Source organism: Pagrus pagrus (assembly GCF_965226575.1).
Source record: "Pagrus pagrus genome assembly, chromosome: 23".
In the NCBI taxonomy this organism is placed as follows: domain Eukaryota; kingdom Metazoa; phylum Chordata; class Actinopteri; order Spariformes; family Sparidae; genus Pagrus; species Pagrus pagrus.
In genome coordinates, this window is record NC_140205.1 from 14183658 (window position 1) to 14210762 (window position 27105).

At 41.9% G+C, this 27105-nt stretch overlaps 2 protein-coding genes across 6 annotated transcripts; both read right to left on the reverse strand.

Moving 5' to 3' along the window:
* Window positions 1–690: 690 nt before the first annotated feature.
* LOC311252694 (fibulin-1-like) lies at window positions 691–13980 on the reverse strand. The gene is made up of 17 exons (XM_084346108.1): window positions 13763–13980; window positions 13347–13455; window positions 12526–12661; window positions 12217–12370; window positions 10721–10789; window positions 10406–10495; window positions 9890–10027; window positions 9608–9745; window positions 9384–9527; window positions 9136–9258; window positions 8858–8983; window positions 8104–8223; window positions 7892–8023; window positions 7679–7802; window positions 3460–3602; window positions 2924–3064; window positions 691–2793 (listed from the first exon to the last, which is right to left on the reverse strand). The coding sequence occupies exons 1-17, from the start codon at window positions 13830–13832 to the stop codon at window positions 2654–2656; spliced, it is 2097 nt and encodes a 698-aa protein (XP_084202234.1). The 5' UTR covers window positions 13833–13980; the 3' UTR covers window positions 691–2653.
* Window positions 13981–16524: 2544 nt separating this feature from the next.
* On the reverse strand, window positions 16525–26957 carry trim24 (tripartite motif containing 24). 5 transcript variants are annotated; one of them, XM_084345852.1, is made up of 20 exons: window positions 26827–26957; window positions 26192–26497; window positions 25500–25618; window positions 25264–25411; window positions 24889–25018; window positions 24568–24684; window positions 24233–24347; window positions 24005–24151; window positions 23440–23554; window positions 22597–22763; window positions 22228–22473; window positions 21181–21303; window positions 20938–21085; window positions 20785–20842; window positions 20372–20498; window positions 19970–20259; window positions 19315–19426; window positions 18986–19060; window positions 18494–18655; window positions 16525–18352 (listed from the first exon to the last, which is right to left on the reverse strand). In XM_084345852.1, the coding sequence occupies exons 2-20, from the start codon at window positions 26463–26465 to the stop codon at window positions 17777–17779; spliced, it is 3249 nt and encodes a 1082-aa protein (XP_084201978.1). In that variant the 5' UTR covers window positions 26466–26497; window positions 26827–26957; the 3' UTR covers window positions 16525–17776. The 5 variants fall into 5 exon arrangements, with proteins under 5 accessions (XP_084201978.1, XP_084201979.1, XP_084201980.1 ...); XM_084345853.1 differs by having other exon boundaries at window positions 22627–22763; window positions 24889–25021; XM_084345854.1 differs by having other exon boundaries at window positions 21181–21243; window positions 24889–25021.
* Between the last annotated feature and the right edge of the window lie 148 nt (window positions 26958–27105).

Sequence of the window (27105 nt, forward strand, 5' to 3'; positions counted from 1 at the left end):
TGGGAACTTATAGCTTCACTAGTAGTTGATGGATTGGTCATAATCCATTCATAAAGTATGTTGTCCGTAGTCTTGTGAATTGAGATGTTTTCTAAAATAAGGTCCAATAATTTCCTAAACAGAAGTTCTGTACAAGCTGCTCTCACAACTGATTTACCTAAAGGAATGCTGAAAGGTCTGAAGATCAATTCAATGAGGCCTGACAATTTGTGGGACAATTGTTGCAGCTGAAACAACAGAAGCCACAGGACAAGCCCTCGGGATTCCTATGCAAAGTGGCAAATTTTAGATTACAGGATTTTGCTCCGTCTGGTTGTCCCCTGTGTTTTCACTGGCCGGGCGCAGCACAGCAGTGGTGAAAGGCAGATCGATGTGGGGGAGAGTTGATTATGGATGGTAAGATGTATCCACCTCAAGCAATTTGTCAGCTTTAAGACGAGGTATTCGAGGATCCAAACATTCCCAGCATAGGAGTTCCATTATTCACTCTTTGAGTGGAATAACTGGAAATATCCTTACAAACTGGAAGCGGTATGGTACAACGGGGAATCTGAAGAGTTGAGTTACAGGAAAAACAGTACATCCTTTCAGTTTTTAGTTATTCTGGAAACCTCAGTTATGCTAACTAAAAGATGGCCTGTTTAGTCTGCAGTGCGAGAGGATTGGGCTCTTTTCAATCAAAAACACGAGTACAATTAACCGCATGGTCTTTATTATTCACAGATGCTCGTAAAGTCTCATGGTACAAAACACAATCAATGTTGAAAACAAATCCGCAATTCATTATCAAATGAAGCGTGAAGCCTCCGGTCTGTCAAAACAGATGAGAAGGAGTAAATATAAAACAGTTCCGCAGGTCAATCAACAGTCTATAATAGTGGCACTCATCACAACAAAGGCTAAACCCAAGTAGACAGTGGTTAAGGAGATGACAGCACCGGGTTAATCTATTACATTATTTCGTTCAACTCTTGTAAAAGGCATTTATTTTTCAACACATCTAGGGTCGAGGTATCAAGTGAGGAATGAGTCTTATTTTGGCATGGCGACGTGGCATGTAGCGTTGCTTTATGGATTGATGTTGGCTGTTTTGTTGGCTGGTCTACCACTTTGGTCTAGACTGAAATATCTCAAAAGGTTGCTACAGACATTCATGGCTCACACATGATGTATAATAACTAATAATTTTGCAGATCCCATAAATTCTCCTCTAACGCCTCCATGAGGTTGCAATTTGTGGTTTCAAGCAAAACGTCTCAACAGCCATTGGATGATCGCCCAGTCGCCAGAATAATATGTTGGCATTGCACGTTTCTGCAAACCAAAGATATGGTAAATTTGTATAATTCATACATATCATAACAACAGAGCTACAATACATGTCATATCACGGTCACATTAAATGTATTTGAGCTGACTGTCACGTCCGGGGAGGTGGATGGTGGTGCCGTAACAGTTAGCCAAGATGGCTGCCAAGTGAGAGACCACTGTTCCAGATGGCGTTCTAACAGTTGTGAGCGTAAAACCACAAGACAGCGTAATACAATTTCCAGCTTTGTTTGTGGTGACAGAAACAGGTAAACCTAAACTTAACCAGACCAAAAGCACAGCGTACTCACAGCATAAAATTGAAAACTGAAACCTTAAGAAAGGTCCAATGCCAACATTTATTCTGGCAGTTGGGTGGCAGATGGCGTGTCATGAAATAAGACATTCATAACACTTTATATCCCCTCATGATGAATTTTAATAATTTCGATGATTCCTTAAAGCTGCTTTAGGCATTATTTTCTTAAAGACAGCTGCTTCGAAAAAACAGAAAGGAGTTGTGCAAGTGTGGTGACATAGAGAGAATGCTAACTGAATGGACAGGAGGTTAGCTAAAACGACGACAACGCTTACAGCAGCTTTAACTTCTCATTCAGTCATAAATTAACTGAGACTTTGGTTTTTGACCAAATGCCTGCAAAATTATCAACATTTCCATTAGCCTTAGTTATTCTTTATATTTAGCGCTAATCAGCAGGTGTTAGCATGCTAACACACTGAATTGAGATGGTAAACATGGTATTACATCTGCAAAACATTAGCACTGTCACTGTAAGCACATTAGCATGCTGACATTAGCATTTAGCTGAAAACACTACAGTGCAAGTAAGGCCTCACAGAGCTGCCTGATTGGCTATAGGCTCTTAGTCCAGCATCTTCTGATCATGTTTTCTTGTTTTATTGGTAGATATTATGTTGAAATAACAAAACAAGACTAACGCCCTGTTTTCAATACATTTAAACCGTTTCAAATTAACCAAATCCTATGATTTATCTTATCTTGCACACAACAGCTTCAACATTTGAGCTGTTTATCAATGTTCAGTGAGATAAGTGCAGCGCCTTCAGATATTATAACTGTATTTAAAGCAACATTATGTAGAAATTGGCCTTTTGTGTGAGTTGGCGCCCCCCACAGTTTCTGAGTGGAACACAACTATTGTAAATACAAATCCCAGGTCTGTAACACCATTCACCCTGTTACAAGACACTGTACCATCAACATGATTTTGTTTAAGGTAAAAAAAGTTACATAATGTGGCTTTAAATAATATTTGCCAGGTTATGTGACATATTGCTCACGCAGTACGCTTCTTAGTTCAGCTCAGAACCAGAACTCAGAGATGAAGACATGGATCACCACAATGTTGCGGCGGCTAATGAGCCCTGAGATGACATAGTCCATAGCCACCTCCAACACAAGGTCCCTGGGGCCAATGATAGGTCTCACCTGCCGGACCACACCTGAGGGAGGACGCAGACTGGGATTAATGACTGAAATTCAGTTGCTGGAGAGATATGAATAAAAATAATGTATTTCTGTGATTATTAATTATTTGATTTGATAAAGAATTGACAGCCTGGTTCCTCTTACCGATAATCATGCCCTGGTGGGAGCGTTTCTGTACGTCAAAAGAGAACTGGTCGTCTGCAGCCAGGATTTTAAAGAAAACATCGGTGGCACCGGGTGGAGGAGCAGGGTTCGCCGCCGCAACAGTCCGCAGGAAAACTATATCTGATGGAGGAATTGGTTTAAAGTTTCTATTAGTCCGATACACGCAAACCACAAAGTGCATTTGGGTCTTCAAATGAGATAATTATGATGTGATTAAACAATTGCTTTGTGGGCTGAAATAAGTAATTGAATCCGATGTGCTGTGGCAGGTTGGTAGGCGGAAAATTGTATTTCAATGAGGCTGCAAATAATGTTTGAATTTGCTATTACAAGCTACTGTGTGAGCCCTTTCAGCCCCTGGCCAGAAAAAAAAGTCAGATCCTGCCACTAAGCATTCTGACTTCACAGGGGTCAAGCTTTTGGCATTATAATGAAAAAAAAGCCTCTTCCCCTATTAAGGTCCTCTATACAAACACATCTAAAAGCTAGTTTCTAAGAACTTGCTGTTCACTTACCCTCTGGTCCAGTGAATTCTCTGAAGGTTGGCAGGGAGAGGCCAGTGTGGGTGATGAGCTGGGCAGGGTCGTAACTGCAGCCGACGTCGCCATGTTGGCAATCCCTAACACAACGTAAATTGACCGAAGCATCTTGTCCGGGTCTGAAAAAGGCCCATGGAAAGGAAGCGAGATGAGCAGAGAGAAGGGCATGGGGAGAAATACACACAATCTGACAAAGAAGTGTGAGTTTCCCACAATTTTTACGTACACAGTATCCAGCAGTATTCAGAAGAAAATGTTTTGACCAAAGCTCCACAGTTGAGTTGAGTGAGGAGAACCTGGCAACACCTGAATAGCCCCATAGACCTCCTTGGTTAACCAAAGACCGTGTGCATTAAAAGGAGGCCAAACCCTGATTCAACAACCTAAAATCATGTTTGTGGGGTTCCCCGACGTGAAGACAGTAGCGCTTTCAAACATAGCCTCGAAAACTGCAAAGGGAGCAGAGCCATGTAATTAGCAGCAAGCAGGTGAGTCCAAGTTGTTCGCTGAGCACGAGGCCAAAGCCACAGAGATGATTGCGTGGTATTCTGCACCAGCGAAACGCCACCAAGGAAAAACAGGATGGCAGAAAACCACATGAGGGTATGTACAGTAAGAATGGATGTCATTTGAGCGATCCAATGACATCATCGTCACATGGTGGATTATCATCATAAATTATCAATAATTATAATTTCTCTATTTTCTCTTTTGAAGATTATTTATTTAGCATTCTGGAAAAGTAGATGGTTATATAATCCAAAGATTAAAGAGAATAATTACAGCATATATTCAATATATTTGCATTTTCAATCAGCTCAGATTGGACTAGGCTCCAAAAACCAGCAGGAGGGAAGTGGAACGGTGGAAAATTTGTCTGGCTGCCTTCATCCAGCTGACCAACACAGCAACTGGCCTCTTAGTATCACTTACAACAAATTAACTGATAACCACCCAATACCAACACTAAACGCACCATCCATCATACGAGCTGTAATGCCACCCCACCACTAATTGAGCCCCCATGCTGGCCGAGCCCCAGGTGCCCATAAATAAGTGCCACGCTTATTTTTCTTGCTATCCGCTAAGGCGAGGCCCGTTTGATCCTATGGCGAGGCCGCTTGGAACAGATAATAGGAAAAATTGGTTTCTGCATTAGAAATGACCGCAGCGGAGGAAGCACGAGAGTAGCGGCAGAAACCATAGCCGGTGTGTGTGTTAGTGCTCGGGTATTAAAGATTGAAAAGCCATTTTTAACTGTCACTTTTTAATTCCAAACACATAGAAAGTGCACATGGAGAGAAGCTGCCGCACAGACATGAGGTGGAGGGAGCTGCTATCAATACAGAAGAATAATCCTGTCACAGTGTTGTAGAGATCTACAACAGCTAATGGGCCCCATCTAGTGGTGCAATGCCCTAATATTTTTGCTATCTACTGCTATATCAAATGCTAGGATAAACAACAAATTGATTTCAAGAAATGAATCCCCCAGACCACATTAGGCCTATGTATATATACATATTATATATATAAGTCAATATATATATATATATTGACAAGAGTTAGATGACTAGATCAATAGCTACAACTCTTGTGTCTGCATTGAATATGAAGCTCCAGCTAGCTTAGACTGGACGCAGCTAGCTTGACTCCACCCAAAGGTAATAAAATCTCTCAACTGCGAGATATAAGTTAAAAACTACATTTACGTCTGTTTTGTTGGAGTTGCGTGTCAGGCCATTTCTTAGCCAGGCACGGTGATTACTCAAAGCCGTTTTCCTGCTTTCAGTCTCTGTGCTAAGCTAAGCTAGCAAGCTGCTGGCTGGACAGTGGCGTTGTTTTAGCATCATATGCTAGAATAAATGCCAAAAAAGGCATTGGGTGTTGTTTTACAGATTAAAAAAAGGAAAAAAAGGAACCAAGACACACTACATATACAAATGCAATTGGATGTTGTTGCTTAACCAATCATCTTCTATAAAATAATAACTTTACGACATTTTGAGGTAGTTTGGGCTTTCTCTATGGTTGGGAAATGTGCTAATTAACTTTCTTTCTGAGAGTTAAGTGAGCTGGTCAATACCAGTCTACGCTGAATATGCTACAGAAACCCATTAGCATAAAGACTGAAAGTAGTCAGCTTGGCTCTGCTTAACCAATCATTTACTGTAAAATAATCATTTTACTACATTTTGAAGGAATAGTTTGAGGGTTTTTTGGATGGAAATTACGCTCATTGACTTTCTTACTGAGAGTTAGATTAGAAGATCAATAGGCTACCACTCCGCTAACAGTTAGCTGAAATTAGCATAAAGACTAGACTTGACAAGACTTGTTTTTGTGTTTTGTGCTAAGCTAAGCTAATTGGCCGTACAGTAGTTAAGTTTTTAGCATACAGACATGAGTGTTTTTACTATTCTCATAAATTCTTGGACGGAAAGCAAATCTGAGTACTTCACACGAGGTTGAATTATTCCTTAAAATGATTCAGAATTTGTTCACCACGATTATCAAAGTAAGCAGGTTTTACTTTCACAATCATCCATTCTTTTCTCTATGAAGTATTCAGTTCTGGCTTTCCATCTGTACCTCTAACTGATACTTTGTTTGATACAATGAGCAGAGATGGGCAGTATTTCAATTAAAATACGTATTTAACTACTTCTGCTTCTTTCTTTCTATAGGGCAGAAAAAAATTAGAAATAATAAGTCACAATTTTATCCACAGGTTTAAACTCTAGAATTTTTTTGGTAAACAATTAGCCAAATCAGCTTAGCCTTATTAGTTCAGACTATTTGTTGTAATGCTCTGTTGTAATGCTATTGTTTTGTGCCTCTTGCATTCATTAATTTCAGTTCCTGCAGCATTTCAACAGGTTTTTACTGAAAGAAACCACTCAGCATGCACCCCTGAGGTTGCAGCCCATCATCTCCAAAATGTTCTGATTGGCAACCTTCACATCTATGATGCGGCGATAATGGAGCTACTGGATTAATAATTGACTTAGTGTGGGGTTAATGTATCACAGACGCAATAAAAGGTTAACTTGACCCAGTACAAGGGGATTTATTTGTCATTATACAACACAGGGTTGCATAACGAGTCTGTACTCCTTCTAGCTTCACAAATGTAGAACACTGGTCTGTGTACAATTACATGTGCTCTCTGGCACTGAGCAGGTATATATAAATCAGGAAAGGTAACGGGCAGAGGCTGAGAATTAAAGGGGACATTTTATTAAGTTATAAAAAATTTAAAGTTTCTTTAATTGACCACTGCAATTCACCAATAACGCTGCTGTTCATCTCAAACTTTAGGTGAATTATGTATTGTTTTCCCACTCAACAAGATCAATATATCAGCCCCTTAATAACTGCATAAAAAGGCAGATGGAAAGCCGGAGCTGTGGGTATAAAGGAAAGGATGGATGAAAATGAAAGTCACCATTATGATACATAAGTGGTGAGTACACAATAGGGACAGACATCAAAAACCAAAAACAACATCTAATACGGAAATATTCTCGAGGGCCGGATGGACAGCTCGTGTGTGACAAACACTGCGATCTTGGCCATGTACAGATGTGCCGTCCCGTAGCGAATCAGCCTCATCTCCACAGTCAGAAAGAAGTCTTGGGGCGCATGTAAGGCGCGACGCAGTGAGATCTCTCCTCCGTGAGCCTTCTGCTCCACGACAAAGTATCCCTCCTCGTTTCCTGAGACTATGTCGAACAGCATTTTGTCTCCGGCCACAGAATTAGAGGCTCCCATCCGGAAAACATCAGCAGGGACGGGAGTGTTGGTGGGGAAGCTGATGTTGTAGAAGGAGATTCTCAGCGGGAGCGAGAAACACGACGCAGGATCCTGCTCGAATTCGCAAGCTACGCGCTCACAACGGCTGAAAGGGAAAAAAACGAAAATGCTCATCGGATGGAGGTCGGAAACCGTTACATACATGGGTGGAAAAAGAGGGAAAGGAACGAGAGAAGGAGTGATTGATGCTGGAGGATGAGAGAGGGCCGAAAACTGCGACAAACTTCGACAGCAGAGTTAGGGTAGACAACACATCACAACAAGTCAAATAAGAAAAAGAAAGAAATGAGCACTAAACTGTGGACATGTAAGATGCATCATGCTCAGCTGGGGACAATCAATTATCTTGTTTCACCAGCTCCTAATAATCAGCTCTCACCCTTTTGATAGATGCCGGAAGTTCGGAGGACATACGAAGGACAGGCAGCGAAATCCTCCCTGGATGTTGAAACAGCTTTCAGACACAGAGCAGTTATGGCTCCCTGCTGCACATTCATCAATGTCTGAAAAAAAACATGGGGGAGGCGAAGGTTAGACATTTAATAGTAATTTAAAACTCGAGGGAAAGGGAGGAAAAGGTTCGTCCGCTGACCTTGGCATGTGCGTCCATTGTGGCCGATGGTGTAGCCCGTGGGTGGGCAGGTGCAGTAAAAACTTCCCGGGGCGTTGGAGCAGCGGTAGGAGCACACGTGACCTCCGGTAGGCAGAGCGCACTCATCGATGTCTAAGGGCAGAAGAGAGTAAAAGTGAGCGTCGCAGTGTGTGGTGAATAATTACCCACCGTTGAGTCCTTCACAACAGTACCTTCACATGATATCCCATCAATGTCACTCAGCTGGTAACCACGGCGACAGTAGCACTGGTAGGAGCCAAAGACGTTGGCACACTCCTGGCTGCAAGGGTTGGCCTCACACTCGTTGACATCTACCAGGATACAGGCACAGATACAAGTCCACACTCATTCATAGATTTCTTTTTAGCATCGCATTAAAATGACTTACAGGTGCGTGACATTGATCATCTCATTGATCATCAATGCCCCCTCATGGCAATGGCACTCCCTGATGGCAGTGCCTCCCCCAGCAGGGCAATGCACCCTGCCATACTACAAAGACTGTTCTGAGGGGCATTCCTGAGCAGTTCTTGCAGTGTGACAGGGTGTATTGTTAGTCTGGGAGGTGACTTGGTCTGCAACCGTCTTTTGGGTGGGTGGTGTGCTTCAACTGGGTCCAGGCCAAGGACAATGTACCCTGCCATACTGCAAAAACTGTTCTGTACTGGCCTCCAAATTGTCAAGGTGTCAACTGATTGTGGGCCTTGCTGGAACAAGTCTGATCCACGGAAGATCCAATCCACCTGAAAACCCACACGACTAAAAGGAGCCACAGCCAATGACCTGGTGGCAGACATGGGTGGTGCGCTTCAACTGGGTCCAGGCCCAGGACCCAAGGTTTCTAAGCATTGCATTGTAATGTCCCTGCCGGTCCTTTCAGTGTTGTGGCTAATATACAGTGTATCATGTAGCTCTGACATAAGTCCAATGAAAAGTGATTTTTACCTTCACAGTTTCTGCCGTCGTGGGACAGTTTGAAGCCAGTGGTGCAGCTGCATGTGTAGGACCCCTCTGTGTTGTCACACTTGTGGGCGCAGAGTCGTCCAGGATAATGCCTGCACTCATTGATGTCTAAAGTCCACAGAGGACAGACAGTGAATTTACCAGAGAGCCCATCACATATCTCATATGTAAGCTGAGACAACATGAAAACATATTATTTCGTGGCTGATGTGCACAAAATGTTCCACCTGACACAAAAAGACAGTGAATTCCTGCTATACCTTCACACAATCTGGTGATGCTGTTGAAGATGAAGCCAATTTTGCATTCACAGCGGTACGAGCCCATCAGGTTAACACAACCGTGGGCGCCACACACATTGCCTGCACGACACTCATCTACATCTGTAACATGAGGGAGAGAAGTTACATCTCATTAGTTTGGGGGAATTAAGGTGAGACACAGTGAGAAGAAAACACAATTTTGGAGACTTTCAAACAGAATATCAGTGTATTTTGACAACACCTACCTTCGCAACGTGTGCCGTCCTCAGTTAGATGATAGCCTCGTCCACAGGTGACTGTGTTCTTGCGACAGGTGTAGGAGCCTGCTGTGTTGATACATGTCTGCCCATGCGGGCATGGAGTGGTATAGGCCACACACTCATTTATATCTAATGAGAAAACATATTTAGCAAGTCAGCTCACCCTGTGGATGTTTTTCCATGGGTTTTCGGTGAGACATCAAACTCACCAATACAGCTGCCGATAGCGTCCTGAATGAAACCGTCTGAGCAACTCTCCTTTGGGTGGCAGCGAAACGAGCCAACTGTGTTGGTGCAAACAAAGTCTGGTCCACAGTTATGGGTCCCCAATTTACACTCATCTATGTCTGGAACAGGAAAAGAGAAAAGAAATCAAGCATAATATACTTTACATAAATTCTGTTTTACATGAAATATCGTAAACTATCGGCCTTGTCTTGAGATAGAAAGGATTTAGGTGTTTTTTTTGTACAGTGCTCCTGAATTGTTACCTTGGCAAGCGTTGTCGTCTTTGAGTTCATACCCAGTGCCACAACTGGTTTCCCTCTGACAGCGAAAGGAGCCCTCTGTATTAATGCAAACTTGGCCGGTGACACAGTTGTGACTGCCAGTAAGACACTCATTAACATCTGAGGAGAAAGACATCAACTTGAAAATAAGAACATCAGTCACTACGTATAGTGTAGTAATTTTGGTGAAACTGTGTGTACGTACTGCTGTGCTTTCAGCTAAATGTTAGCATGCTAACATGTTCACAATGACAATTCTAACATGCTCATTTTCAGCAAGTTTAATGTTTACCATGTTCACCATCTTAGTTTGGCTTGTTTATAGGAATGTCATCAGCTTTGCAGTTATTTGGTCTCAACTAAAGTATCTGAAACATTAAAGCTGCAATATGTAAGAATTTTGGTTGAAAACATTAAAGACCTAAAGTCTGAGATAAGAAATTCTTAATTACATTTAATATTTTCCGGTGAAGTTGGGCTTCTATTTACATTACTTACCCTCACAGTTTACTCCATCTTGGCATAGTTGATAACCATCATGGCATGCACATGTACCGTTACCTATGCACAACTGGGAGCAATTGGAGCCTGAAAACAGCAGAGAGACACATGAAGAAGAAGAAGACATCGCAGTGTACAGTGTGTAGTATCTGTAGTCTCAATCCCATTTCGCCCCCTCGGTGCCACGCCCCTGGTCCGAGATCACAAGAATCATGTCACTGGCTGATGGAAGACAAAGCCACAAAGAGTCTAAGCCTCTTACAGCTCTAATTATAACAAAGGAGACCAATTTGAGAAATAAAGGTGCCAAACCTCTACAGGCGTCCGACTCCACTGGAGGCTCTGCAGTAACGCTGGCCTCAGGCTTTTCTGTCACTGGTTCTATAGAAGAAAAAGCCTCATTAAAACAAATTATGAGAAAATATTCAGCACCTTGTTTCACAGTATGACTTCTCAAATCTCTGCGGCAAAGAAATCGTGTGTTTTTGTGCTCCCCACACGTTTGTGTTTTTCACCTTAGGGCACTGGAACACCATTTGGCCCCGAGTTACCATTTGGCAAGGTGTCTGCAGATTAGTCTTGCGAATACCCCTGTGACCTAGACTGTCTGACTCTCTGGCAACAATCTGATCCACAGCTGCCACCCCAAGGCCATTCATTTTAGGCCCTGCTCTCTCTGCTCCTAGTAACGCTGCCTGTTTCGATCTATTCACTTCTTTTGAAAACTTTACGAGCGTAAACAAATCTCAGAGAGCTTCTTAGAGTACATATTGAACGGTGTGGTAATAATTTCGGTTTAAGACAAACAAAAATTAAGTGAAATCGTCAACAGAATGTGAGGAAACAACAGTTCTGACATCATGTCAGAGACATCGTGTTGCAGAGATGGCTCACAAACTCCCAGTCTGGACCGCTAACTGCATGGCTAACTGGGCTAACTACCTAACATCAGTTACAGTTAGCAGCAGTTAGCGGATGCTTTGGTGATATGCTGCCCCGCATTTGTTTGGATTCTTACATATTGCACCTTTAATATGAACACATTTCGGTTCGCCAGGTTGTGAAAAATTCGGTAGCTTCGATAGAAGGTTCATTTTCATCTGGCTCTGCTCGTGGTCGTGCTCAACGGCTGTTGATCTGATTGCCTGAAGTTAACCTGTGATAGGCCGTAACAGACAGATGGTTTGTCCAATCACCTGCCAAGTATTTTTTGAAAGTGCCTTTGTCTTTTCAACAAACCATCTGGCACAACAGGTTAGTGATAAATACAAATGGACATGGACGGGGCCTCTGACGTGGGGGAACACCAGGTCAGTAGTCCTGTAGCCAGGGTCATGAGGTCATGAGAGGGCCAAAAAGTGCCCAAAAGGTCCCTCTAGACCTTAAAATAATATGGTCAAGGATGCCAAATTTCTAAAAAGCCAAAAAGTCTGCAGGTGTAAGTGTTAATAAGAGGTTAGTAACGGGATTTAGGTCTAGCTCATCTGCAATAGTTTCCTACAAATTGAATATCAAACAAGTTAGTAACAGTTTTACAACCTGACAGCTCTTTTCGGTAGCTTGTAACTGATCCCTCAAGCCTTACGAATCTTTATTAACCATTAACAAAGCTATTAGTTCCGATTCACTAGAAAGAGGGACCAAATCATGTTGTGCCATAAGTCATTTGGCCCCTTTTGTGTGCAAATGACCAAGTGTATTGATTGTTTTAAGTGTCGCAGCCAGTCAGTAGCCATTCCTTCGTGATAAGAGTGGAGCTAATCAAGACACAGACGACTGAAAGCACACGATCGTTTAGATCTTCTCACCGTTATCAGCTGGTTTGGTTTCCTCTGTTGTGTTTTTGCCGCAGCAGGTTTTAGCTGCAAATGCACACTGTCTCCGCAGCGTCAAACCCGGGAGCTCGCAGCTCGAGCCCCGGCTCGCTGTCATCAGGCCGAGCACACAGCAGTCGCAGCACATCTGAACAGGAGGGTGAGACAGTAAGAACAAAACCTTATCTTAAATGTGATTGTTCCCGCTATTTATTGATTTACAAAGGGCTTAGTGTTTTTGCGTGTGTAAGAGTGAGGAGACGTGTAAAGGTTGAAGATATTGACACTAGAAAGGAGGAAAACCTTTGAGATTTTGGTTTCCCAGGGGTCTCCTTCGAAAAAGGGCCTCTCGCAGGCCCCTTGCCCCTTGGCCATCTTGACGCCATTGTCACAGAGTTGGTCCGCTGCTGCTGCTGCACAGCACTGCTCCTGGGCAATCCTGAGAATAAATGGCAAAAAATGTAGTAGGAAACCTCATCCAAAACAGAAACTGCTCTCTTTGCTCTGAGGTAAGAGTTGGATAAGAAGCATGTGAAGAAATCCTTAGTATTTACATTAGATACAGTGGATCAAGTGGATTTCTGTCGTAATACTTTTCATAACAATAAGTAACCGACCTTATATTAAAAAAGTCATGTTGCCATGGATAAAAAAAACCTTTGTTTCCCTGCCTTTCATTGGCAAATGTTCCCTCCACTGACCTCCATGTGTTGACCAGGTGTTCCTCTATTGCATTAATCACCACCTCTGTCTTCTAACAGTCAAACAGGGACCTTTAGTGTTAAAATGCTCCAGGGGGCCACTTTACGCCTGCACTTACTGTGTAGTTATCCTCCCCTACAGTGGGATGGATGGTTGAGGGCTGTGGAGATGATTTGGGGCTTGAAACCCCGAGGGGGAATTTTCTGCTTTTAAAAATGCCATCACAAACGCTGGTCTAGGCTACGCACATTTCCTCATGCAAAACTCCAACATTTTGTAACTCAGGCATACCAAGAAGATCAATACACTGTAAATAAACACAGCAAACTTCACACATTCCCTCGCTGAACCCACTGTACTAACCCTTCTTTGCTCCCTGGGCCCCTTTTTGAGACTCTCCAGAGAAACCAGGTGTTGCCTACCTGCAGGTGTGGGACGAGGAGATGAGGTGGAGGATTGTACAGTCTTGTCCTGCCAGGGCCCGATCCCTCCCATCCTGACAGCACTCTAGTACAGTGGGAGGCTGAATCTCTGGTGGCATGAGGATTAGAAATAGACAGAAGAGGTATGAGGCGGCAGAGAAGATGGAAAAAAATTGCCATGCTGCCCCTGAGTGCCAGTGGCTGACTCAGATTTAATTAAAGTGGTCTCACACTTTGGTCTCAGATAGACAGACACTTTATAGAAAGTAGGTTGAGCGTCTGCAGTGCCTCACGTTTAAAAGTCCTCAAAACAAACAAGCTTGTAGAAGTCATTTAACCACTAACAGTTTCATATATATTCAAAATCTGCATGATCTGCATCTCATCTCATCTCCAAACTTGAGCAACGTTCCTACCTTGTCCATGCAGAACTCCGCACAAAAAAACCAAAAGTGTTGACCAGTGTGCCATCGGACTCTGTTTCATGTATCTCCCCCCTCGGATCGTCTAAATTTGGCGATTATACGAATGAATTTGAGGATCGGCGGCTGAACTGCAGCAGTGGACTATGTGTGTGTGTCCGACAAGAAGGAGAGCATCACAGTCAGAGCGGCGGCAGGAGAGGCGACACAGATCTCGCCGCCGGGGGAAGGTTGGAGCTTTGGGGGCGGTGAGGGCGGGGTGGACGGAGCCACGGTTAACTGTCTGGGCTCCTGAATAATACAAACAACTGGATTTATTTTTGTGTACAAAGGCAGTAAAATATGTAGTTGTTGACTGAGTAGAAGATAAATAAGCCGCGAAAGCTGTTAGAAAAGTTTAAATGTATGGAAGCCGTGTGCAGGCAAAAATAAAATAAGACTGAAATAAGCCAGTGGAGTTTTAAGAAGACGGTTTCAAAAAGTATGGAGGCCCTATACAGGCAAAATGAGAAATAATAAGAACAATGAAATAAACAATTATAAATAATAAGCCAAGTCATTCTGGCTTTTAAAATGTCTTAAACCACAACTTTGTAATGTGTTTTTTTATTATTATTATTTTTATTTTAATATTATTTCAGTTTTTGAAACAAGGAAGTTGAAATGTGTACTATTTTTCAAACTACTAAAATCTAATATTGAAATTAAAAAAAACAAAAAAAACAGGGAATAATAATTGTTGTATTGAGCTCTGTTTCCTCGTCGAGATGTGTTTGTCCCACCCGGGTCCGAAATGGCCCAAAGGGCGAAGGAAGCGCATGTTCACAAAAAGCTCGCCCGGAGTTGTTGTGCTGTCCAACAGAGGCACTGTGGAGAGAGCTAAGGTTCAAAACTGACTTTTTTTTAGCAAGTTTTATCTGAAGATGTTGTATTGTAGAAGTGAAATCCAAATTTCATGACTGTCTAGTTATATTTTTAAACTGGGACAACAGCACATATGTTTGTGTTTTTGGATGTTTTCTTTACAAAGCCTATATGAACATTTTCATATTTATCATTTTATAAAATTATTTTGATGTTTTTGTTGATGTGTTAAATATTGCACATTTTGCCATTTAATTTTGTATTTATTGAATTTGAATAATAATAATTGTATGTTCTAAAAAGTAAGTATACACTATTTATTTTTTGTTTAATGTTATTAAAGTCTTTAATGCTTGTCTGAGCCTCCTTTCCTATTAAACAGAGGGGGAACAGTATCTGACAGCAATATTACAAGCTGTCAGGATGCGTTCCCCCTGTTGTAAATGGTCAAATTTAATGATATCAGCCTGAAAATCACAGGACTTATCTGTTGTGGGGAAAGAAGTCAGCAGTATGAATTTGAAAGATGTGTGAGCCTCTTTTCCTATGGAACAGAGGGGGAAGGGTATCTGACAGCAATACTCCAAGCTGTCAGGATGTGCTTTACCTGCTATAATGGAGCTGGATTTAAGCCAATAATGATAAAATAGCAATTTATATTTAGCCTATAAATGAATGAGCACACTTTCTTCCAACATCCATAATATTCTAAATGAAAAGTCTCTCACAAATATAATATTCTTTATTGATAGATATAACAGTAGTTGGTTGTTTTAATGAAGACATAAAAACACATGTGCGTACATGTGTCTTGTCCCAGTTTAATAATATAACTAGATAGTCATGAAATTTGGATTTCACTTCTACAATACAACATCTTCAGATAAAACTTGCTAAAAAAAGTCAGTTTTGAACCTTAGCCCTCTCCACAGTGCCTCTGTGGTACGAGCACGACAGCTCGGGGCCATTTCGGACAGGTGCCAGGACTAAGGGAAACACATCTCGACGAGGAAACAGAGCTCGATACAATAATAATAATAGAATTTTTGGTAAGCTACCAATATATTGGTCAGCCGATATGATCGACTTATATTGGCCTATCACAGATATATTAGCGTATATATAGTGTCCGATATGTGCCAACAACAAAACTTTTTTTTAAAATGTTTTAACAGAGCATAATGCAGAAAAAAGATGCTTGGGTAGTTTTTAATTATTTAAGTTGCACTATGTAGTTTTGGGGAAGAAATTTGATTCAGAAGACAACTATCATCATTGATTTACTTTTTAATGCCTAACCAAACTTTTTTCATGACTGAATAAACTGAGTAAACAAACTGACCTTAAAAGGACAATAGTTTTGTACTGTTTTACTATTAATATTTGGCGGACCCTGCATCCTTTCTAGCTTCACACTGTGTTCTGGGACCTTATTTTCCTCCAAGAACAGCTTGTTTATTCAGTTATGGAAAAAATAAATATTTCTGAGTTTGTATTATTACCTAGTTTATTCATAAATTCATATATTTTAAAATTTGGAGTGTGAATTTCTTCTAAATACCCAGTGAAGTTTATTTTGTGTGACGACCACAGCTGAGGGTTTTAAAAAATGCAAATATCACTCAACTGTATATACGTATTCTGTATAATATTACACATTTTATACACAAGCCGGTATATCAGTATCAGTTTTTTACTCCTAATATCAGCTTTGGCAGCAAACCCAAATATCCAGACCGCCAGGCTCTACTTGTGACCCCCTGTGTGGGTTGAGACTGTAGCTTTGGAAACACTCCTCAAAGCTATGAATAAATTGAGTTTTTCATGGTGCAGCATGTTGAATTATACATTTAAAAAAAACACAGAAAAAAGATGACAAAATTGAAAGCATGTAAGATCTACATGTATCCCTGTTTATTACAAATATTGTAAATGCAGGTATTTTTTTATGCTCAACAGTTCATTTACAGGTCTTGTGTATCCTCAATAAATAAAATAAAATAATAAAAAAAAGATGTTAAACAAATTGCTGAATAGTGAGTAGTCAGTTTTTGACATACGGGAGAGTTTAGCTATTTTAAGTCTCTATAATAAAGTGTTTTCTCCTTAATGCCATGGACAAATAGGGTGCCACTGCATGCTTTTTAAAGTCCGTCTGAGACAGACTAAAACAATAAGGCTCACCTAATCTTATGCAAAACTAATCATGCAGCAGCAGGGCAAGGACTCATTTGTAAAACACACTGTCGTCACAGGCTGATGATGAGAAAGTGATGATCATGTCTTTGCATTATCTAGGACTGATAACAGTCAAGTCTGAAGAGTTGTTCTCCTGATAGAAACCCACAAGGCTGTTGGGATTTGGGGGATAAGAGGCCTCAAACTAGCAACATAAAAATGAAACATGACAGTTGCAAATCATTTTCGTTCTTAAAAGGACCAAGCAGCATCATTTTCAAAATGCCACATTTGTCAAGGGGCTGTTTAAATCAATAGCACAGATAGAGGTGGCACTTCTGTACAAAAACTACAGTACATACAGCAGCCCTATTCATTTCATTCATAGCATTAATACAATACTAATAATAAAATAAAATAAAAAACAATACTATTGCATTAAAACCATTTGTTTGAGCCAAATGGCTAGCACAAGTGAGCTCAAGTCTATTAACGCAAAAACTGAGGCATTGTTATTTATACTAAGACATCTTGCATGCAATTCTAATCCAAAATCTCTTTTTGTTCTCATTATGATTGCAGCATTTATGCCTTCAGTTTATGGCATTGTTATATACAAGTAATAAGCAAAGTAACTGATGATAGCTTACACAACGATCCTATTAACAAAGAATATCTTTTGTGTGCTTTTCAGTGTTGTCATCTCAGAAAATAACCTTCTGTGTTACAGTAAAAATGTAACCTCTTTCCAAAAGGAGCTTTATTTGCTCCTCTCATTGTGCATCTACGACAGGACCACTACTAAATAAGTCTATTTAGTAAAGCAGTACCCTTTGTTCCTATTGCAAATATAACATTTTACAAACAAAATGTCTGATTGCAGCAAGGTAGGTCCCCACTGGGGCCACTTCTGTGGAAGACTAAAATCATCCAGCAGTTTCAGCAGTTTGTCTCTGATGTAACCATCTATCCCTCCTCCTCCTCTTTGGCTGTGTCTGCAGGAGCTGACTCCTTCTCCTGGGTTTCAGCAGGATCTTCAGTCTTGTCCATAGAGAGCTGAGGGTTCTCCTCTCTTGCGGAGCTGGAAGCTTCTCCATCTTTTGTTTCACTTTCATCAGCAGCCGAGCTTTTCACCTCCTGCTCAGGACTTTTCTCTTGCTGCTCTGCCTCCTCTGCAGGAGGCGAGCCTTCCTCCTTGGCTGTTACCTTTTTGTCCGTCCCCTTATCGCTCGTATCGATCGCCTCCTCCTCTGTTTCTGGCTTTTCTTCCTTTGCCAGGGCTGAAGTTTCTTCCAGAGGAGCCAAGTCCTCTTCTACAGGAGGGATTCCTTCTCCCACAGGACTTTGTGGTTTATCGTCTTCAAGGGGGGCAATTCCTTCCTCCATCATCTCTTCCTCTTCTTCATCTATCTCATCCTCCAAAGGAGGGATCATCTGTTCTTCCCTCCCACCAGGGAAGACTTTATCTGGGTAGACTAGCTTAAGCTGCTCCTCAAAGTAGTCCTCCAAGTACAAGCCTGCACTGCCCACTTCTGAGGTCACCTGTACAGGCAACGCAAAGAACTATCAGTTATATAAAGTTTCAAATTCACATTATGACAAGACATACTATGTTACAATAAAGTTTTTGCAGATGACTGGTTAATTTCCCAAAAGATTAATGTTATAGAAACTGACGTTTACCTTGTAGTACTTTGCACAGTTGATAAAAATGAGCCTGATGTCCGCGACAAACCCCTCCGGACAACTGTAGCATTCAGCTTCCCCCGACTTTGACTCAAGCCTCCGCTTCACTATTGACAAATCCATTGGCGTCTTGATCAGCTCTTTGTACCTTCTTGTCTCCTACAACAGAAAAAAACAAAGTCAAAGTTGAGCACCTAATACAACTGTCATGAAAATCAGATTTTAAATAGCTGCTTTCAAACGCAATTTTTATGCTAAAACACAGCTGCAATTCAGTGTCATGTCACATACACATCACATCACAAAGATTTCCCAGATTTATTAATTTGCGGTGGCAGTTTAACACTTTCAATATGAGCTAATAATGTTTTAAAATAACACGAAAAGCAATGTGATTAAACTTTTTTTTTTAAAACCCACGTAAGAACACAACTTACTGCAACTGAGCAGGGTTTTTTTTATTGACAAATACTAAATTCAATAACTTACTGATGGAGTAGCAGGCTGCTGGAAGTCGGTGCTGAAGTCATTGCAGAACAGACGTAGTAGCAGCCTCTCACACCTCTGCACATCCAAAAAAGAATTAAAAAAGAGGAAACATTAGATCTGACATTAACTTGATCATCTTATGTGTCTGTCTTAATGAGATTAAACTTGTTTGGGTACGGTGACCCTGATGCTCATAACAACATTTCAGAAAACACAACGGCATGTCAGAAAACGATAGGAAATGTTGTGTTTTCTGAAATGGTGTTGTGTTTTGGATGATCATAAAAACAGAACAAGTCTCTAAATAACAGCCGAGTGTGTAAACATACCCTTCTATCGACAGGTGGGAACCCCTCAGAGGCGGGGTCATCCTTCCTCTTGCAGTCATACTTCATCTCAGGAGAGATGACGTCGCGGCAGAACGAACAAAACCACTCGCCACTGTGGAGATAAGTCAGCACAGGAAAGCTGTTAAGGACAGATGCATGGACTGGCTGACTACTGCTGAATATGATCAATATATAATATAATATATAATATCAATAAGTACTGTCAGCACAGAACAGCCAAGATTAGTCACTGACAAGACCCACAGACCAGGTTGTCAGAATCCCCATCAGTATACATTTTTGGCAAACTACTCCTTTAATTAATTCTTGTTCAGTAAAAAGATAAGGAAGGATAGTGATCTATGAGGGACTTCCTCCATGAAAATCAGACAACCAAACGATAACTTAAACGCTGTGGTGAATGAGAACATTTTATACCCGGATGTAGTGTGGTTTGAACAAGAAATACAGGAACTGCAGTACAATGACAGCACATGCAAAAGTCCTGTTAACTTTTTGAGTTGTTTACAATTCATTTCAGATGTATCAAAACTCTTTTAACAAACCTTCGAATATCACAAACTAATATTCCAGCTGCAATAAAGTAGAAAGCCTAACCTGCATATTACTGTAAAACAATAGACCCGTCTCTCACCTGGGGGACTCATTAAGAGTTGGGATGTGACAGGTCAGATGAAAAACTTTGGGGCACTTGTCACAACAGAGTAGTTCCCCTCCGTTCTGACAGACGGCGCACCAGTCCTCGTTGGGGTCTTCCTCCGGCTCTGCTCTCTTCTCAGACTCTGGCTGCCCTGCGGGTTGAGGACGCTGTTCTTTCCCAGCTTTGGACTCAGATCCAGGGACTGATGCTGGGGCAGCCACCTTTAGCTGCTGCCGAGGCTTTGACTGAGCCCCGGTGCTGCTGTCTGGCAGGCTGGACTGCACCTAAGAAAATGTAGGATATATGACTAAATATTATAATTTTTTTTAAATTTCAAACAAATTGCTACAATTCTAAGACATTCTGGACTGGATTTAACCAAAGTCATTCTCTTACAAAACGAACTTCATCCTCATCCTCTGGTTCATCCTTGATGACTATAACGGGCCCGGGGGACGTCCTTCTTCGTCGCTTGGCCGAAGGGGCAGACGGAGGCTCAAAAGTCGGCTTCCAGGACGTCGTCCTTCAATTAAGAGATTGCAAGAGAGACGGGAAGATTGTGACCATTATATAGTTGTAAAAGACGAAGCAGCATTTCCAACCCATCACTCTTGTTAACAAGCTCAGATTCATAAGCCAAACAAAATAAAGACAAAAATAAATCTGTTACAAATAAAAAGCTACTAGCTTGAAGAACTGTGATGAACTACGAAGGCATGCAGGCTAAATAGTTAAACACTCAACACTCAGCCATTCCACTGAGCCATAGAAATGAGGAACTGTGACGAGGAAAGATTTCAGGAACTTACGCTGTGCTTCTGTCTGAAGAAGACGGCTTGGCTAACGGAGAGTTCTGCCTTGCTTGAGCTTCAGAGAAGAAGAAGATAAAAAGCTTTACTTGAGATAAATGTTCACATAAGAGGGTATTCGGGTTGTTGCTACATCAGAGCTCTGATAACAACCTGTTACGTGATTAAGCGTGCTTGTCTTGTCCACAGTTGCTGAAGCTCCACTTGTAGCAAAGCTGGGTTTGGGGATGGAGATGGTGATGGAGGGGACGGGTCCAACAGCCTCACTCCTCTTCAGATAGGAGGACTCCGTCAGGCCCCGCTGTAGGAGACAATAAAAAACAATGCTTCACAATGCTTCATAAACAAATCAAGCACTTTCATGCGAGACTGAAAACTTTGTTGCTTCCTCCCAACCTGATGTAGTGACGTCTGTGTGGCTGCTCCGGTGGACAGAGGCTGCGGGTAGCGGGACGTACCCTGCAACACATCCATGGGTTTAGGAGGGTAGGTCGAGCTTTGGATCAGATCTCTCAGAGACTAAATGTAGAAAAGAACCCAAGTTGAAAGAAAAGTTCAGGTTTTAAAAAAAGCCAGTTTGTCATCATCTATAAGTCAAAGACATTCTCAGAAAATAAATGTATCTAGAAGCTGAAAGAAGACAATACAATGTGGTAGATAAACCAACTCGATTCACCCTCCGTTTCAAGGCAAATGATAATCAAGTTTTAACGAAAGATTTACAACAACAATAACGTCAGAGAAACCTCAAGTGATTAAAACAAAAGTTGGCTGAGGACAGTACTGGGAACTTCTGCTTCTGGTATCTGACTCTTTAGTATGCCCCGCCTACAGATACTTCCCTAGTGACAAGAGGCTCATGTCTGGCATACAGAGCATACAGTACATTCCACACATACATAAACCAATCAGCCACATATTAAAAACCACTGACAGATGACGTGAATAACACTGATCATCTCATCACAATGCGATGTTCTGCTGGGAAACCTTGAATGCTGGCATTCATGTGAATGCCACTTGACAAGCACCACCCATCCAAACACTGTTGTGGACAAGGTACACCCCGTCATCACAACAACACTACTCGATGGCAGTGGCCCCCCAGCAGGACAATGTGCTCAGGAACAGCTCGAGGAACACAATAAAGGGCCCAAGGTGTTGACCGGGCCTCCAAATTCCCCAGATCCCAATCTGATCGAGCATCTGTAAGACGTGCTGGAGCAGGTCTGATCCATGGAGGCCCCACCCCCCAACATACAGAACCCAGAGGATCCACTATAAAACACCTTGGTGCCAGGACACAGGACAGGACACCCTCAGAGGTCTGAAGTCCGTGTCTTGACAGGTCAGAGCTGTTTTGGCTGCACAAGGGGAACCTTCACAATATTAGGCAGGTGGTCATAATGTTATGCCTGATCGGTGTACATTGCACTAACTTACCTGAGCAGGTGTGAATCCTGTGTTGTGCAGCATGGATGATGTGGGGCTTCTGGGGTTGGGGTGGGAGTTTACGAATCTGCGTCCCTGTTGTCCCAAGTTTGGGGGGCCTTGGGAGGGGGAGGACCCACCGTGGATGGGTCTGGTTGGGGGCGGGGGGCCGGGAGGTCCTGGGAGCCTGACGTTTTGATACCAGGACCAGTGGTTGGGAGGGGGCTGCCTGTGGGGTTGCTGGGAAAGCTTGTCCACCTTGGACAGTGGAATAAATGCATAGATAAATGCAGAGTATTTGGTATGGTGGTACAGTATGAGTATAATGAAAGTGCTCTTTCACACTTATCAGTCTTAAAACAAATCAATTTGTCAAAGTACCAAAACTACTGGCTGTGGTGAAAACCCAACCTGCATCTGGAGCTGAGCCAGCGTGCTCTGTCTCTGCTGAGCTGCTGTGAGAGCTCCAGTGGGTGCCTCTGCTCTGGGACCTGCCTGGTGGTTGGTGATGGGCGGACGGGCAGGTCCCCTTTCTACTACCAGAGAGCCTGGAGAAAATAAGGAAATGGTTAAGAAATAAATCAAGGATCTATAGCAGTGGCATTAAGAGTTCATGCAGGTGTCCTCCGCCTCTCATAAACTTGATATTCCTGTTGAAAACTACTGTCTTGCGTGTGCTCAAACAAATAAAGACGATAATTGAGAACGGTCGATTGTGTGAACTGAAAACACAAGATTAATAAAGTTATTTAGGTCAGAAGAGATTCCCACACTCGAATACAGAGAAGCAAAAAAAAACATCTATCTTGTTTATTTGACTCAAGAGCACACTGACAAATAAAGATAAAAGTACAGGATATCGTCATCAAAAAGGTTTCAACAGTGGCAAACGCCCCTCTCAATACTGTGAACGACCATACTGAGGATTTTTTCCCCTTTATCCTGAATCTCAGCTGCTGATGTAGTTTGTTTATCATTTAAAGACTATCTCTAGTTCTGCATTTTTCCAAGTTATAGTCACAGTGTGCATCAGTGGCTTATAAACTAAAACTGTAATGAACTAAAAGGAAATGTGTAGTTCGCAGTTATTTGCGGAGATTATGGGTTTTTAAGACACACTTAGACTTCTACAGATCCGTCATAAACAACTGTTATTCTAAGTCAGCAATCGATACCCGTTGCAGCTTGACTTGAAGTGTAAGTTGTAGGGGACTCCAGTCTTACCGAGGTCTACATTAGTGGCCCAGAAGCCAGAGCGACACTGGAACCGCACAGAACTCTGAGGGACAATTGAAGGATTACAGCTCGCTCTCATCAGGTAGTGGATCTGATAAAGGATCTAGAAGACAAAAAGACAAGGACATTTCAATCAGTCACTGAGTTCATTGCAGATATTGTAGGTTTTTATCAAATTGCTATTGTTTTTTTTCTACAGTAACATAAAGGTACATGTAACAACTAAACATTAAATACATTTTCGTTACACAGCTCTTACACCAATTTCACTTTCACTCTTTATTTTTCAGTTGCCAACTACTTCTGCCTACTGAACGCAGACACACTAAGTCCCTAGTTTCTTTGAAATATCTCCATAAAAGCTTTCTCTTTGTGAAAGGTTTTAAAATGTATGCTTTTATTTATACAGTTTTGTTTCTATTTATTTGAACTCATTCATTTTATTAATTTTTAGCAGCAACACACAACTTCAAGCTCTCAATACACATTTTCTTCAGAAAACACAAACAAATAAATCAAGTTTAATTTGCAGTGTGATGTTAAAGTCACTCACCAGCCTCTTGCAGTACAGGAGCGCTGTTCCACTGTGGCTGGCTGTGGCCCATTTGGTAAAACTGATGACGTGGTCCAGGTGCCTGCTCAGAGAGTTGACGTCCTCTTGCTGCTTCTTCAAACCCACCTCATGGTCCTTAGTCAGAGCCTAGGAGTAAATGTGTGAATGAATTGTCTAAACGTCACGACTGCCTTTGAACAGTAATTTTTCCAAACAGATTAATCTTACCTCAAGCTGGTTGACCAGAATCTTTCCCTTCCTGTTGATCTCCATAATCAAATTACAGATGGACTTCTTTATTTCATTAGTTACAGACTTCCGGTTTTCGTCAACTTGCTGGAGTCTGGAATAATAAGTGGCAGAAAATGAATTTTACAAATCATGCCTCACATGAATCCCATGAGGATTTTGAGGGTAATCCCATTCTGCTAAAACTACAGCTAAAACTTTGCTAAAGTCTGGAAAGATGAGTATTCCTTGAGAACCATTTTGTCACAATTATACTGCACAGAAATGTGCGTTTATCTAAAAAAATAGAAACGCTGATCTAGTTCCAGCTTTACCCAGTGCTGATACAGGTGGACACTTCCTCAATGGCCTTTCTTTTCTCTTGCAACTGCTGTGTCATGTTCTCCAGATACTGCCTGTGGTTCCTGTACGCGTCCTCCAAGAACTGGTAGCTACACACATAGAACATGTTCATTAATGATTGGAAGCTCACTTTTACAACAACAGTTCTTGGTGTTCTAGTTTTCACCTAAATGAATCATTAGGTATTCTTATTTGGTAACAAACCGACACTGTGCATCTCATGAAAGTAATGATGGAAGATAAACAGAAAAATACACTATTTCTATTGTCGAAAAGAACAAAAATCTGCCTACTTGTGATCTTTGTGCTTAAGCAGCTGACAGTCTCGACAGGTGAGTCGGTCACACGTCTCACAAAACAGCTTCAGAGGCTCCTGCTTGTGGATGTCACAGAACACAGGCTTCTGTGTGGACATACCTACTGCTTCTGGGATACAAAGAAGAGGGACATTTAAGAACAGAAAGTCAGCTTTTTAAGCTATCTCTCCCATCATTATCATGACTCACACATCCTGCCAGAGCCGTTTACCCGCTTGTCCACTTTGCATCTCTGGCAGGTAGACAACAGTGGTCCCACCCCTCTATACACTTGTTGAACAACCCTCTTAACTTTTAGGTTGAACTAATTGCTGAAAAACTGACATTTCCCTGCCCCATTCCACACAATACCTGGAGACATCTCCTCCTTCTGGCGTATGGTGTGATCCCTGGTGAACTTGACCCTTTGGTGTGCCTCGATACACGTCACACACAGAAACTCCACACACTCCACGCAGTAACCTGTTGCCTCCGTGTTGTCCTCGCAGCTCATACACACCTATCGAAGGCAAAGATAAAGAACAAATGAAAAGGGAGAGATCCCCACTACCTATGACCGTTGTGACATGACTGGCTCAAGGACCAACCTGGCTGGTTTTCTCCACCGTGCTGCTTGGCACCTCGGCAGAGTCCTTCACAAAGAAGTTATCCAACACGTCCATCTCCCAGCATTCCTGTCTGCATACCGGACATCGAATGGCACCCACTGGAATGAGAGAGCAGAAGCACATGTAAAAAGGTGTCAGCTCACAACTACTACGATTACTTTATTATTTCAAACAAACACAGGGTTGGGTGATACTTAGCAGCTATGGTATAGATTTTAATAGAAGAGGATTTAAATATGATACATGCACAGAGATGGTCAATAGGCAGCCAATGTAGTGACATGGTGATTTGAGAGTAGTTATATGATATCATTATTAAAGTTTTGTCGAGCTGGTGTTAAAGTTAAGCAACACACATTTCTGACAACAAAAAAAGCACCAAACTTTTGTTACAACATACAAATATTGACATGTTTAGCCAAAAGCATCCTGAGATCGCAGTGTCCTCATCATCCAGCCCGACATAGAAGTTATGTGACACTAAGCTTAAGGTTAAATTTTGGCTTATCACTGCTGGCAGGCCCCCCACCAGCTTCATTTCCAGCTTGGTATGAAGAGCTTTCTTATCACTAGCTGCCACAGTGACATTAATCACAACTCGCTACAAAGTCCTCATATCACGTCTCCGTTTCAGGCCAAAAAAAATAAATAATAACAAACACTATCCTTACATGGTTTGTTGCTGTCGACTTGACCCTGTGAGTCACGCCTCGGGTCAGCACTCCTGAAAGGAGCAGGGAGGCATCTCTTGCAGAAAGAGTGGAGACACGGCAGCAGTTTGGGCTCTCTGTTGTGGAAGCTCAACTTGCAGATAGGACAAGTGTCCATGAGCCCGAAGGTGCCTTGCTGTTTCAGCCTCTCCTCCTCGGCTGGCAAACTTTCCGCCTCGTTTTCCACGATAATGACAATGTCGTCGTTGTCAACATTTTCGGCACTTTCATCCATTTTTTTAGGGAGGGGGTCTGCTGTTTCCCGATCTTTCCAGTCAACCAATCAATGTAGCGTTGCGATAGGAAACAAAGGATAACGTTAGCCTCTAATTTCCCGACTTAACAAGCCTGATAGGGAATATAGTTACTTACATTGTGCCTTACAACATCAAAAACATAGTCCTTTCATCCTACAAGATGGCTTATCAAACTGTGCGATAGCACCTTTAGCTAAAGTCTAATTCTCCCCGTTGAAGGAGCTAAATTAGCAACGTAGCCTGTTTTAATTGCACGCATACAAGAGACAATAAATAATGAATTTCGCTGCTTGTGGCGGTTCTATTGTGAACAGGCGAAACATAACAATTCAAACTCACTTTGAAATTATCAGCACGCTACAAACATAGTGTTTATACGCTCATATGTCCATGGGAGAGGCAACCATCTGGGAATTCTTAACTCAAAACATATACCATCTACTACCCAGAGTGCACCGCGATGTTTTAAAGCTACAGTGCCCGGTTGGGGCCAAACTACATCTGGAGAAGAGCAACTTGAAATTTTATATTTTGTAGACAATTTCCTGTGACATGTGATTAATACGGATCCCCAAAGTAAAAATGCTAACTATTGTTATTAACTATTTACTAATTATT

Excerpts from the sequence above, each read along its gene's own strand:
- LOC311252694 (XM_084346108.1), bottom strand. The coding sequence starts at position 13,832 with ATGAAACAGAGTCCGATGGCACACTGGTCAACACTTTTGGTTTTTTTG. Across the intron at positions 10,028-10,405 it reads AGATGGAGTAAACTGTGAGG|ATGTTAATGAGTGTCTTACT; the intron begins GTAAGTAATGTA and ends CTTTCTCCTCAG. Across the intron at positions 8,224-8,857 it reads CGACGGCAGAAACTGTGAAG|ATGTCAACGAGTGTGAGGCC; the intron begins GTAAAAATCACT and ends GTATCCTGGTAG.
- trim24 (XM_084345850.1), bottom strand. The coding sequence starts at position 26,465 with ATGGATGAAAGTGCCGAAAATGTTGACAACGACGACATTGTCATTATC. Across the intron at positions 25,022-25,263 it reads GAAGGAGGAGATGTCTCCAG|AAGCAGTAGGTATGTCCACA; the intron begins GTATTGTGTGGA and ends TTTGTATCCCAG. Across the intron at positions 22,764-23,439 it reads GGCCACTAATGTAGACCTCG|GCTCTCTGGTAGTAGAAAGG; the intron begins GTAAGACTGGAG and ends TATTTTCTCCAG.